The sequence below is a fragment of the Channa argus genome, chromosome 14 (assembly GCF_033026475.1).
Source record: "Channa argus isolate prfri chromosome 14, Channa argus male v1.0, whole genome shotgun sequence".
NCBI classification, from domain to species: domain Eukaryota; kingdom Metazoa; phylum Chordata; class Actinopteri; order Anabantiformes; family Channidae; genus Channa; species Channa argus.
The window spans coordinates 12,621,845-12,636,836 of record NC_090210.1 but is presented as its reverse complement, the minus strand read 5'-3'; the positions used below and the strand labels follow the sequence as shown (position 1 = coordinate 12,636,836).

The window sequence follows — 14,992 nt, the reverse complement described above, 5'->3', positions numbered from 1 at the left end:
ATTGGAGCTGCATAGGTACTTGCACTCACTTTGATATGTCTCTTTTATAACGGGTGAGTTTGTCAGTTTGGGTTTTTGTTTCAAACTTCCATAGAGATACCTGCCAACTGTAACTACAGGCAAAGATGAGAGTGGACAGCTGTCTTGGCTCACAGTGGACATATATTGTTTGATACTGTACATTCTGCTTTAGGTGACTACACTGCTTAAATTGTGGGCATGACAGCTGTTTGTTTTCACATCTTTGTCTTATTTTTCTTCAAACATTTCAATCGACTTTCCCTTTAGAATAATTTTAAACTGCAAATTTATGACATATTAAAGGTGAATTAACACAGTCTTTGTCATAGAAATAAAAAGTTAAATTCATGACAAATACAATAACTCCTCAGTTCAGTTATAGATGTAGTTTTACAGCTATAACTGAAGCCATAACCGCTCTGATACAAGTAGCTCAGAAGCTGACTGTATGTGTTGCGAACTTCACTTGGATTTTGCTGTGTAAGGCTTGTCTGCTGTTACTTTTTGTTCCATTTGATTCTTTCAGTTAGGTCAAACTATGATGGCTTTAAAGCAATCGAGTCGACAAACCTGTATTACACAAAGTGAATGTGAATTACAGTAATTAAGAAAAAGTAGTTAGGAGAAAGATACAATAAAAGTGGACAGTCTCTACTGCAGCACAAGCCAAATCAACAGTTGTTTTTGCAACGTTTTGATCTTAGAACAAACTTGCATGAAATGAGACATGTCTCTGATGCTAGCAAAAATATTACAAACAAGCAAAAAAACAAAAAACAAAACTGTAAATGGATGTCACATACATGCACATTGTAATAGGTGATGTTACAACTGTCTTGTCTGGAAAATATGCAGCTAGAACCAGGAGGTGCTTTGCTTAGCTTAGCATTCAAACTGGAAATGGTGAACACCTCACTCTGGTTCTGTCCAAAGGCAAAAATACATAACCAGCATTTCTAAAGCCCAGTAATTAACAAGTTATATCTTCTGTTTTTTATGTACAAACATTTATCTTAAAAAAACTGTTTGTAGGTCCATACTGTAATATGTCATGTACTCAAACTGTGTCTTGCAGAGACCTCCTTGAATCTTTACTGGTCAAGCAAATGTTTTCATCTAACTCTTAGCAAGATCATCACATTTCCCAAAATTTGGGCCTTTAAAATTGCTTTCCGGTTGTACACGCGCTATCACCTCTCCTTATACAACAATCAGCCACAACTTTAAGCAGACTATCAGCATTGTACTAAAAGTACTGAAGTACCCCACTAGGAAAACACTGCAATTTTAACAATATTGTTTGATACTGCACATGTTTTGCCATAATTAATGAATAATTTTAAAAACTGTCAAAGGTCACTGTTGGTAAAGGTGCAGCTGATTTAACCACTTTATGTGCTGACAGGTGGTCAACTCATAATGATACATCAGCATTTTATTTAAAAAAAAAAACAACATACATTTATATTAAAACCACCAGATGGTATTAATGTTGTGGCTGATCTGTGTATACCGTATATTCATAGACTCGCTATGGATCGTCAAAAAAGACTAGACTAGAATATTTATGACTGAAACTAGCCCCAGTCACTGCTTATCACTATTTTTTGCTGCCACTAAAAATCACATTTTCTGATGGGTTCATGTTTCTAAATCGTGACAATTATTCTAACTTCATTGTCTTTTCTTTTTTTTTTAACTTTTATTTCTGTGCAAAAACAAATCTGTTTTATTTTTGCACTTTTTTACACATTTTGCAATCATTTCAAAATCCATTGTAACCCAGTCAACATGCCAGAGTGTGTTTTTATTTATTTCATTTTTTGTTTTCACTGACACTTTTTTTGAGCAATGTCAGTATTTCACTGTGGTGACTGCACACTAGGTTTTAGGTATGATTTTTGCATCTGTTTTTAACACTGCACTTGGCAGACGTGCTTCATTAGGAGTTCGGTAAATATGAGCTACTTTTCTGTTAATATGGATTTTGACTTACATTACCTTTTAGTGCTGAAAGCTGTAGTACTGCAGTGTGGGATGCTCATATTATATATATAAATATGATGCTATAAAGTGACCTTTTAGTTCAAGGAGATACTGAGCTGGACACTTCAAAGTTTGGTCTTGAATTTCAATTTCTAGAATCAAATGATTTCTATTTTTATATGTGCAAAAGGCAGTGGCATGTACTGTAACATAAGGTATATACTTTGTTAATTGTTGAAACAATAAATGGTTGTAATGATTTTATGAGTGCAGTTTCTTTTCCAGATTTTCTTTTGTTCCTGATGTTACTAATTTATATTTTTGACCTAAAGCTGTGATTTTGCTGGCATCTTACAATCAGACCTTTACACGCATTTAAATCCAGTCCCCTCCATTAGAATTGGGATGGCAAGGCCAATTTCTTTGTTTTTGCTTTACAATAAAGACACTTGTGTTAAAGAGCAAATGATGCATCAGTTCACACAAATTTTCACTGAGAAAAAGTGCTTAGTTGTACCCACCATTACACCTTTACATAGCTGTGTACAACAGTACAGCTGTATTATTGTCTTACATCCATCTGATTAAACACTTGATAATCACCTTATTGTTACTGCAGTTAAACCTGGGACTAGTCTTTACAATTAATCAATCAGCAGATGCTTTTTATCTGAAGTTACTTACTCTTAAAGAGCAAAACAACTTGAAGGTTCAGTGTCTTGCCCAAGGACACTTCATCCTGTGGTCAGGAGAAGCTGGAACCTGAACCTCTGACCCTGTGGTTCGTGAATGACTGCTCGGCTAACTGAGCCACAGATTATTAGGCTTCTTCTGTGTCTAACTACAGTACACATGCAAGTAAGCATTAATAAAATGTCTAAACACAGCAGTTAAATGCCGAACATTTTCAGTGTAGACCTTCAGTCAGTACTTGTTGCATTCAGTTTCGAGTTTGGATTTATTTGTAGATCTAGTAAGAAACATTGCTCCTGTTTTTATTTTTGTTGCAAACACAACAGCGACATTTATTAAAATTGATGACATTAAAATATAATTTGATTTAATTTTTTATTTTTAAGAACATAAAACATACAGTATCAATCTTTGTTTAAACCAGCCCAGCTCTTATTTGGGATTGTGTCTGTTACTGCTGGAAAGTGTATCTCTAGGAAACAGGATGTGGGGTTATTTCTGCTGAATCCAATTACCCTTCAGCTAATGCACAGACTTAACACTTCTGGAAGCACAGTGCAGATTACAGCATGGAGCTGAAACAAGTCTTCTGCTATCAAACTAAATCAGATTTTTTTTCAGTTGTCACAAGCACAATGAGATCAACCTTTTCATAGCGCTCAAATCATGAAATAAGCCTGTGATTTGTCCCACCTTAAGGAGCTCCGAGGAGATTAGAGTTGTGTCACAAAGAGTTGGATTTCTTTTTCTTCTCTAATGTAATCGCAGGCTTCAGGTAAAAGGGAACAAGTGTAAAATCTACACTGTATTTGGCACAGATTACTGCCTTGCTCAAGAAACGTTCCGCCTGGATCAAAAAGAATTTGCAAATAATTATTCACCTCTTAAAAAGTGTCTGTAAATGGCCATTTATTACAAAATGTGATGTAATGTGCTTCAGGAAAGGCAGGATTTAACAGCCAGAGTTTTTGTGTTAGCAAACTCTGTTTAAGTCATGTCAAAATCCCTGTATGACACAGCAGGTCATGACCATGTGAATCAGACTGATTTGCAAACTCATCAGCATAATGCAATAGTTTGTGCATGAACGAAAGCAAGCAAAGCACAATAATGTATCAAAAGTTGCCAAGGAGGTGGAATGTGTTTATGAGAGAAGGTTGCACCATACAGCATTTGTCAGAGATGCAGAAACAGAGCTTTGATCAGACCAATTTAGGCTCCTTTGTTTATCCCTATATAACCTGATGTTTGAGAGTATCTATATTTATTATACTTTAATATTCACAATCCGTCATAGGCCTGTTACTACTGTCTCACAGTGAGGAGCCTGATTTGCCTTTGGTCAGATACAGTATGTCCTTTGGGACTTAATGAAGTCCAATAACAGAGACAAACTTGTAGCTTAAAGCGACAATATGCAACTAATGTGTAACTAATCATAATCAGTCCACTCTGCTCTGCCCAGCTCTCCCCCACATTGTAGTGACCCAGAGTCACTCCATGCTCCCAGGTGCTTATCAAAGTGCTGAAAAGGGAAAAGGTTTCCATAAAAGGAGAAAAAGGCCGGGGGCAGTAGCCAGAGGGTGGAGAATGTTCTGCCCAGCAACAGAATGTTATAAAACTAATGTGTGACGTGTGAAGTTTAGAACTGCATAGGATAGAGAACTGAAACAGTGTCGATGTTCTTCTCTCTTGCAAGATAATAAAACCCTAAAAGACATCCTGGATGTTGGAGCTTCTTTACTGATTACACTTGACCAGATATTGTCATTTTTGCCATGACAGCTTATTTCTTCTCCAAAATGGAATAAATTAGCTATTGCTAATTTTATAAAATAACATTTGCACCACTTTCACATTCAAAATACAATCCTTTTAAAGCAGTTAATAGCATTAACTGTTTGAAAACTGTAGTTTGGTATTCAGTCGCTGACAGCATTCAGATTATTACAGTCATCACTTGCTCTACACATGTCACAACAGCCTTTTTCTTTCAGCCTATTATTTTCTCTCAGGTCCATTGCTTTAAGGGATTAGGCATCTTGGACTCGGGATCCTTGGAGTGACCGTGGGGAAGAGACACATTGTTGTGTCCTGAATTTCCTCTTGGATATCAAACTTCCTTATGAGAACAAGGGATATAGTGGCACGTAAACAAAAGTACACCTGAGGACTGATGAAAGCTGGTGAGCTGAGGACATAAACTCTGTCTAGGTTTAGGGTGATCCCAGACCTTCTACTGTGCCCTACATATAAGTGAAGTCACGTGGGGGAGAAATCCAATTTAAGCTGGCAGTACACATTGCAGCAGAAAATGAAAGCAATGGGGGGGAGGGTGGGCTCGACCACTTGCACTAATGACATGAATTCTCTGATGAGGAGGTCAGATAAATGGATGGTGTACATTGTTGTGAGCATTGTCATGGATATTTAGCTCTTCCTTTACATTTCGCTTGCTTATTGTCTTTAGTCGTCCCTGTTTAAAACACTACACCTTTAAGGTGTGATTTTTAAAAGTTAACAGGTGACTTCATCAACTTTCAACTTGCTTTCTATGAGTTTGACATTAAGGTTTAAATGTACATTAATTCTTTTAAACTTCCCGATATTAACACATTTCTCTGCTTCTAGCTGAACAACTCCTCCAGACGACATAACAAGGAGGAGTTGTTCATCATTAGGAGTTCAGATGATGTCATCTGGAGGAGCTAATTACAAACTCCATATTGTGAACAACAAGACGACACAATCTGAACTGAAGGCTCCTCCAACCGATGTCATCTGAAGGTATTTTTCATCTAGAAGTAGAGAAATATCTTCATAAAGGGAAGCCAGGGGGAAGTTTAATGGCATTTATGTACATGAACTTCCCAAACTAGAAGCAAAAGAAGCAAGTTGAAAATCAGTGAAGGCTTCCTTTAAGATATTCCTTCTGTGCTTGTACCATTCAATTTTATAGTTTCTTGTGTTGCAACAGAAAACATTTAAACTGTCTTTTCACCAGGAGGAGAGCGCGACAGAACAGCTAGAGAGAGAGAGACGACTAAAGGGATTATCATGCATCAGTTCAAGAGAATGCCTCTCATCCCTTTGCTGGCCACCATCAAAGGAAGCTCAGTGTTTGTCTACAGGGAAGCACAAGATTAGTTGCTCTGCGCCATCAGTGGTGACTGTTTCCAACAACAACTGCCTCCTCGTTTTCTTTACAGACGACAACTTCCATTACAACTCCTCATCAACTCTTCAGAATACAGGAATTCAAGCTGCCTGTCTGGGCTCTGATGCCACAAATACTCTCTGTGACAGATGAGGCTTCTGGTGCCTTTGTGGAGACATACAATGAAATTGGCATTGTGTTTTTTTATGTTTGTAATTCATGGTTACTTTGGGCTCGTCAGGCTCCATTTAAACTGTGTTAAGATGAGCACTTCAAAAGATCAGAGTGACCACTTTTGAGACATATGATCCTCTGTGGACGACACTGTGTTGTGGAGTTTTGGGAGATTGAAGATATTTATTTGACCATGCCAAATGTCTGGCTTCAAGAGGTTCCCTGTGACCTCTGGTAACCTTTGTCTCCTTGGAAACAGGTAGGATGTGTCACTGTACTGCAGCATTTCTGTGGACATAAAGGAGCCCACAGAAAAAATTTAATAAGTGGGGAGAGCAGGGGAGTGCTTAAATGGTGGTAATAACGGAGGAACAAGATGAACATTCAAAGGTTCAGGAGAATGGATTGGCTGGAGGAGTCGGACTCGAGGACCCTGACTTGCGAACCAAAAGAGTGGGTATGGACATGCCTCTCATGTCCATCACTAAGGCCAATGAAGATGGGGTTGAGTGTGAGCTATCAGGAGAGGACAATAATGGCGAGATTAAAGTTGATTACACTTGGAACTACTGGGAGGAAGATGACGATATCTACCAGGAGTTTGAGGAGCTGGACTTCGATTCCCTCCCGGATCACTCGGACACACACAGCATCACCTCAGACGATTCCTTTTACCCTCAAAACAATTCATTCTTCTCTCAGATGTACTGCTCCGACAGCCCCGAGCCCATCTCGTTCTTCAAGGCCTGCTGCAACAACAATGCCATTATTGTCAAGATTATGATCAGACAGGGAGTGACGGAGGAGGAAGTGAGGGAGACAGACAGGAACAGACGAGTAGGTGTCTTTGCTCCTTGCTTTTTAATGACATGGGTTTTCAAGTGCCTTTGAGTTTGTTTTCACTGAGACTTGAAACCAGAATAGAACTAAAATAATTTAAGTGTTTTCCACTGGAAACCTCAGTTTGCTCAGGCCACAACATGTTCAATAGTTAGAGGGTTGTAATTCAGTTTTAGCTATACAGTACAGAGCACATATACCTACAGCAGTTGACCATTTGCTATTGAGTTATGTAGAACTTTAGGTTTTAAATGCATTTGTACTACTTTACAGGGAGTAATCGGTTTCCATTCATTCCCCAACTCTGAAGCAGAGTTTAGAGCAGCTGGTTAAGCCTCCAGTGACAGACGGGGAGTATAAACTGCACAGTGACAGTGTCACGAAGCAGCTTGCCGCCAGGGCTCAGCTTTTAAAGGGCTCGCTGAGGCACTGACCTGAGCACTGGATGCTTATAGAAGTGGAACAAAAGAAGGAGAGGACAGCTCTGACAGTAATGGATTTCAGGACACCTTGCGGTGTGTTGACTCACAAAGTATGAGCAAGACCAAACAATTACTTTAACAAAAGCAAACTATTGAGCGGAGTATGAAAGCGTTACAGAAGTTCCCCCAGTTTAAATAAAGGACGGGCCACTGAGCTGCTTTGTGGGGCGACATTTCATTGATTCAGAGCCAAACTGAGTCAATCCTCACAGTTTACAGAGCAGCAGAGACAGAAAAAAGATCAGGAAACTATCTGTACGAACGTCACTTCAAACTGGGAGTCAACTTTAATATTTAATATTTATTAAAAACCAGGTTGGCCTCAGTTTTGATGTGCACAACAGGCTAAACTCCAAACGCTTTCATCATCGAAACAAACGTTATTCATGTTCTTCATTCTTGTACATGTGCCAGACTGAGAGAAGTGATCTGGCTGCACCCCTGCCAGCGGTCTGCGTTCAGTTTTGTTTTTTTTTTTAATTCAAAGCGTCGTATTACATTGGCCTACGTGATCACTAGAAGCTCGGTTTTGTTTCACAATTCATTATTTAGTTTAGCGTGTGGCTTTAAATCAAGTTTTAGTCAAAACCAATTATTCGAACAACAAAATACAAACAGCTAAGAGATGTTAGCTTTTGTAACACTGTACAAGAATTAAATTAAAAAATAAAATACCAATGAAGCATGACGGTGGCCTGGTGATGTCAGTGTTCCCATTAACATGTAATTTCATCAGGATTTCTATTAATGTCTGACAGAAAATTCCACTGCAGTGAACATATACAAGTGTTACCAGTTTTGTAAATTAAAATAATGTGTTGTAAATGTATAGAGGGCTTTGCTGAACCATGGTATTTACCTTAGGTCCAATTTGCAGCTGTGAGTATTTCTGATTGGTAGATTCCTGATTTCACAGCTATAAGAACAAACCAATCGGTAACAATAAAACTTGGCCGTCCTGAGTCAACTGTCTGACAAAGAGTCACTGTCTGTCTGTAAGCTTACTTGCAGGCAGAATGAGGGATAAGCATTATTTCTTTCCATCAGTCTCCACAACGATAATGATGAACCATCAAAAAAGCTTCACTGTCGCCCTGAGAAACCGATCTTGTTTTTGTGTTTCAGTCTGGCCTGATTGTGGCGTGCTACCATGGCTACGTGGACGTGGTCATCGCACTGTCTCAGTGTCCGTACCTAGATGTCAACTGGCAGGATAATGAGGGCAACACTGCACTTATTACTGCAGCACAAGCAGGTAAAACCACCTTGGCTGGCTACATACTGTACATATGAGACCTGTATGATAAAGGCAAATAACATAAAAATGCACGGAGAGATAAAAAGTAATACCAGGCACATTTTTTTGTCTTTCTTAAAAAATATATTTTCTCTCTTTGATGTCTCCCTCATTCTCTTCATATTTCGTCTTTATACTAAAGGAATAGTTAATTAATTTTGGCTTTACTGCAGAGAGATACAAATAATTACATCACACATTCACAGCTATGAGCGTCACAAACTAACCTAACGCTCATGTCTTTGGACTGTAGAATGAAAACCAGAGTTTCCTCAGTTGAAACTCATGTCCATAAATTACTTTGGGCATGAAAACTTACAAACTATATATGACTAAACATTATCACTTCAAATACATTACTTACATATACTGAACAGTTTTTCATGTGTATAATCCTCACAAACCGCAGTGAGGCTGGTTGATTTTTACTTTTATTTTTCTCGAGTAGGAATTTCACTGTAGACAAGTGAATTTCAAATTCAAGCTTGGAGCATTTTATGAGCTCTGGTGCTTCCATTTGCCGGAATCACTGTTATTTGTCGGTATTAGGAAGTACCGCTGTCGCAGCTGCATGTGTCAGAAGTGGCGCCCCGGCCTTCGATCTGCTAACGATGATGCATGGCTCGCCATGGCCTGTGATGAATAGCTGCAAACGACTCTTCATTTTCTGCTTCACTGAAACAAATATGGATCTACTTTCACAACAAAGTGCTCTGCAACACCTCAAGAGAACAGGAGATAAAGACTGGGAGTTCACACGAAGAAAAGCTTCTCCTCACACGTCACTAAAACGGTCTAGACATAGGTTCAGAATCAAACCCAATTAAGTTCCTGTAATAACGCTTTGAGATTCCTGTTACATGCTAAACTCAGCATGGTGTTCACCTCAAGAATTGTCAGGAGATCAGTCTTTTTCATTTGGCTGAATTTTGACTGGATTGCACTTTAAAAGTTTGCAAACTGTTCTGAGTGGTAAAACACAGCAGCTTCAGTTACTTATTCAGTCCTCAAAGTGTCCAACATGTATGTTCAGAGTCAGGACACAACTTCAGCTCAGAACTATACATGTGCATATATTCTAAGCAGTATGATAATGACTTAAGTGATACATGATACTTACACAGTGGTTTGTGTTCTTAAATTACTGCATTTTTACACTTAAGTTCATATTTTTGCTGTGCTTGTATTATTATTCCATGCTTTTAAATTTGTCGTTTATCTGCACGGATAACTAGGACATAATCTTGACCAATGTAACACTTTAACATTTGTTTGAAGCACAGATAGGTCGACACAATGTGGTGGAGTAAATCAACATATGTCAACCCAAAGTCAAGTAATAATTGCACTTACAACACGTTTGTAGGAAAGTTATGATTTGTGTTTTGATGAGTGTTTAAAGGAGAGTTTAAAATGGTAACACATGTAACACATGCTTCTCTGTGGTCCAAAGGTCATGTGATCATCTCACATTATCTGCTGAACTACTTCCCTGGGCTGGACATTGAGAGGAGGAACTGTCATGGTTTCACAGCCTTGATGAAGGCTGCCATGCAGGGCCGGGCTGACTGTGTCAGGGCCCTGATGCTGGCGGGTATGTCACATTTTCAACACACGCAATGTTCACATAGTAACATACCGAAATGTTCGTCTAACGTTCTAAATGAAATTCTAGAAAATTATGTTTTCAGTGAAAAACCTTTTATTCTTAATACAGAAGTCGGGACTCTGTGCAAAACAAACAACAATAGAATGAACTATTTGCAAATAATTTAAAACCTGCTTTAATTGTAAATAGTACAGATCATCAGATGTTAAACTGAGAAATTTGATTGTTTTTTGAAAAATATTTTAAATTTTGTATTTCATGCCAACAACACTTCTCAAAAAAGTTGCGATAAGGATGCTTACCCCTGTGTTGCATCACCTCATCTTTTAACAACTCTGTCAGTGTTTGGGAACAGACAAGACCTTTTTTTTTTTCTTATTTTTGATTAATATATGATTTCAGCTTCTTAATAGTTTAGGAGCTTTTTTGTTGTATTTTTCTCCTTATAATGCACCAAATGTTTTCAATGGGTGACAGGTCTGGACTGCAGACAGGACAGTTTAGACTTTCTTACTGCTGGGCCATGCTGTTGTAAAATGTGCAGGATTTGGTTTGGCATTGTCAAATTAACAAGCCTCTGCTGAGAAAGACGTCTGGATGGTGGCATGTTGCCCCCAAACCTTCTATCATTCAGGCTCAACGGAGCCTTCAGAGATGAGGTCTCTCCTCTTTAGTTTCTCATCAGACCACAGGACAGTTTTTCCCCTTCACCTCAGTTAAATGAGCTCACACATACATATATACACACTTCTTTCTTTTTAATTGATACTTGTAGATTTAGTGACAATGGTTTTCAGATGTGTTCCTGAGCCCATACAGTGATTTCCACCACATAGTTATGTCTAGTTTTAATGCAGTGCTGCCTGAAGGCTCATAGATCCTCATTCATCCTTGTATTTTGGCTTTGAGTCTTTCAATGTCCTGAATGTTTAAATGATAATCTTAACTGTAGATGATGAAATTCACAAAACCTTTGCAATTTTGGTTTGAGAAAAAATAGTTTTAGGAACAAATGTTATGAACCCCACCCTATTCTTTCTGCTGAAAATCTCAGTGTTTTATTGTCGCTGTTCCAAATTTTTTTGAAATGTGTTGGTTACAGTAAATTCAAAATGAGCGAATATTTTAAAAGAAGTCTTTAATTCAGTGTTTGATTTGTTGTCTTTGTCCAGTTAAATTTGCAAATTACAAATGATTTGCAAATCATTGTATTCTCTTTTTACTTGTCCCAACTTCTCTGAAGATGAGGTCTGCACAAATGTGCGGTGCATTGTAGCTAATTTGTGATATTGAGCTATACAAATAAAACTTCATGTGCCCTGACTGAATAATAGCAGAAAACACCTTTGAGGTTTTGGAAACAGATCACTCTCTTCTAGTGACTGTCTATTGTTTCCAGGAGGTGATATTCAGGCTCGAGACAATGGCCGCAGCATGACACCCAGGGAGTGGGCTTTGTTCACTGGTCGATACGAAACGGCCAACTTGATGCATTGGCTAATGATGAAGCCCTGTGCTGAGCAGTTCTGTGACTCCTTCTCCCTGGAGTGGCCCATGTTGAAGGTTAATACATCTGCACCACTACAGATGTTCATTACTTCCTTGTCAGAAATTCAAGATAGATTTTTAAGTGGACTTATTCAAATTCTAACGTCTGATCTTCTTGTGCAGGAGCTGGTTGACCAGGCCCAAAACACTAAGTCCTGCGGGAGACGTTTGATCAACTTTCTGTCCTGCTGCCCTTATAGGTTTTACCTCAGCAACAGGGTTAATCCTGTGGACGATGGTGTTCTTGACCACATGGTCCGGGTCACCACCAGCCTCTCCAGCCCCTTCATCGCCACAGCCTGCCACACAGTGTGCCCTGGCAGCCCACCGTGCATTGGTAAGCGTCGACATGCCGTGCAGGAGATTCTGAGGAGGCAACGAGTGGCTGAGCTGAAGCGCCTGGGTCCAGACAGACTGAACATGTACAAGAGATTTTTCCAGAATTCGCGGGTCCTGCTTATCCCTAAGGTGAAAGATCGAAGGGCCAGTCTCCAGCCTCAGCTGCTTCGTGACGTAGCTGCAGCGTCCTCAGTGGCCATGAGACGAGCCAGTCTCCTGCCGCTCAGTATGCTGAGGAGAAGCAGTGTGCGGCCGGGCATCGTGGTGCCTAAAGTGAGGCTCTGCAAAGCCCCGGCTCCGAGCTACATACCAGAAAATCCCAGGCAAAACGGTAACCACAGCGACCTCCAAATACCCAAATGGCATTATAAAATGAAGATAATCGAAAAAAGGCATGAGGAGGAGAAGCGCAGACTGTTATCTCTGACAAGGAGAAGGTGAGGGAATACGGAAAACGGGGGACAGTGAGGTTGTGAGGTTGCCAACATTGTTGGATTTGTTGCCTTGTTTTCACTTGAATCACAAACATTTGCAAAGTTAAAGTTAAAAAAATCCATAGAAAGTATGGAATCATGTGATCAGGAGGAGTTTTTCAGCTACAGGTAGAGAGATACTGTATTTTAATATTAGTTAGGAGAAAGTTTAATTTCCTTTGGATACATGTGCTCCTCAAAGCAGAAATCATAGATCCATAGAAACCAGTGTACGGCAAAAGGTCAAAATAAGGTAAAGTCTCTGGACCCTGGGATGTAAGAGGAGAGGTAGAGGAAAAGAAAGGCAACAACAAGATAAGAGGCCACACTGAGCTGGGACGAAGTAAAGGACGTGTCAGGTAAAAGGTTGAACCAAATGAAATTTTACAGGAATGATTTGCCTGAAAGGAATATCAAGAGGACAGAAATTGGGCTCGAAAAGGCAGGAAGGCAGCAGGCAGTCAGAGGGGTTTCAACAGGAAGAGCTCAGCCACGGCCAAGAGTGTTAGTTGGCTGCTTGCCACGGAAAAAAGGAGTCTGAGCCTACAGGAGGAAGCCAAAATGTCATTTAGTACTGATACAGAGTACAACAAGTATTTGCAAGGAAGAGAGAAGAGGATGAACAGTGTTTGACAGCTGATCTGACGAGTCGGCTCGCGGCAGCTTTCGTAAGAGCTCTGTGGAAACTTTGAAAGGCAGATTCAGCCAGAGAACAGCTTAGTGCTTCACTTGTTGTTTCAAAATATCACACAAGGCAGTAAAGTGCACCATTGTTCTCCTGGGAGTTCATGGGGATTTTTTATTTTGTTTTGTAAGTGCAATCATGGAATAATAGGATGTCCAGCACGGTGGGGGAGTGGTTAGCTCTGACGCCGCACAGATGGTCCCTGGTTTGAATCCCTGGTTAGCTGCAGCCTTTCTGCGTGGAGTTTGAAGGTTTCTTACTAGTCCAAAGACACCCACGTTACGTTAATCGGTGACTGGAAATCTAGAGGATTTAAAAGAACTTTTTCTGGATGACATTTAGTGGTTTTGCCATCTTGCTTCTCTGGTTTGGCCCTGCCACAAGGTTGTGTCAATTCATACGTGTTGAGAAAGAATTGGTACAAAGTCCTAGAGAAAAATAAATAAAGTCATCATTTGTGAGCAATTTAGGGCAGATTTATTATGGTCATTTTTGCTGCGAGGCAGAACAAATTTCACTAAATACCTCTTTAATGATGAATCTGTTATGTAAAAGTCACCTTTAGTGCAAATTAGAGCCAGTAAATTATGCAACACACATTGGATGGAATACTTACTTATTTCCTCTTTACTTTTAACGTTTGTCCCAGGGACTGAACTGGTCTGGACTGGACCTCAGTGAACATGGATGTTAAAGGCCTCCCTCTAATTAATTTCTATACATTTCTGCTAAAAACTGGAGCTTTTGAGAAAAGGGCAACAAAGCAAATGTTCAATTTTTGTTTTTGTTCCGTGATGGAAGCCGATGGAGGAAATCCTGGTTCACCAAGTTGAGAGGGTGAACAACCAAGACAAGTTGGATTTAAAAGCACCAACAACTTAACTCTGAGACATTTCAATGAACCAATTGAAATGGTAAAGGAAAAGGAAAACCAAATCTACAGTACACGTACATGCCAAAGCCATTGAACTGATGTGTTGATGGCCTGAAGATTATATGTCACACACCCCATCGTGCTCCTGTTGGAGCAGTGTAATCCAAACTTGAATTCCTATATGTATTGTTTTGTATTGTTAGGTCTATAAAAATTTTGACAGTGACAATTGCTAACATTTCGCTGTGGATTTGAAGTGGAACAGCACAAAATTAAAATCAAAAAATGGAATGAACCATTAAAGTTTACAACTGTTTTTATTCCCAGACCCTCAATTTCAGGGGCCATGAAATTAATGGCCCAACTAACATAATCATAAGTTAACATGAATCATTTTCTGGTGATGCTCCACCTGACAGCAGCTGTCTTTAGTTCCTTGGGGTTTTTCTTCGAGGGACAGAATGCCTGGGTGAGCTCAGGGACACTAAAAAGCCTGGAAGACCACAAAACACACTTGTGGTGGATGAGAGACAAAGTCTTTCCCTGGTTCCCAAACTCTATTCATTGACTGCAAAATGATTTGCAACCAACAACTGACAGTTTATGTTTAAATTTGTGCTTCAAAATATTTCTGAGCCAAAATTAGTTGAAAAAAGTGAAAAAAAAACCCCACAACAGTTACAATACCTCACGTTCCACAGAGCTCTTCGAGCTTTAAAGTGACAATTAACAACATGATCCAAAAGCCACAGTAGAAATCAATTCAAGATCTTTTATCTGCTTAGTAAAAAAAGGACACAATGTGTTGGTGTAC

General features: G+C 39.4%; 1 protein-coding gene across 2 annotated transcripts; it reads left to right on the top strand.

Annotated features, from left to right (window-relative positions):
• Nucleotides 1–2,390: 2,390 nt before the first annotated feature.
• Nucleotides 2,391–14,512, top strand: ankrd33bb (ankyrin repeat domain 33Bb). Of its 2 annotated transcripts, XM_067529335.1 has the most exons (5): nucleotides 2,391–6,868; nucleotides 8,479–8,608; nucleotides 10,104–10,244; nucleotides 11,659–11,822; nucleotides 11,931–14,512. In XM_067529335.1, exons 1-5 carry the CDS (start codon nucleotides 6,383–6,385, stop codon nucleotides 12,585–12,587), a joined length of 1,578 nt encoding a protein of 525 aa, XP_067385436.1. In that variant the 5' UTR covers nucleotides 2,391–6,382; the 3' UTR covers nucleotides 12,588–14,512. The 2 variants fall into 2 exon arrangements, with proteins under 2 accessions (XP_067385436.1, XP_067385435.1); XM_067529334.1 differs by having other exon boundaries at nucleotides 11,659–14,512.
• Nucleotides 14,513–14,992: the final 480 nt, after the last annotated feature.

Bases quoted from the DNA above. Each gene is read 5' to 3' on its own strand.
- ankrd33bb (XM_067529334.1), top strand. From the start codon at position 6,383: ATGGTGGTAATAACGGAGGAACAAGATGAACATTCAAAGGTTCAGGAG. The intron at 8,609-10,103 runs GTAAAACCACCT...TGTGGTCCAAAG, and splicing joins TATTACTGCAGCACAAGCAG to GTCATGTGATCATCTCACAT. The intron at 10,245-11,658 runs GTATGTCACATT...TATTGTTTCCAG, and splicing joins CAGGGCCCTGATGCTGGCGG to GAGGTGATATTCAGGCTCGA.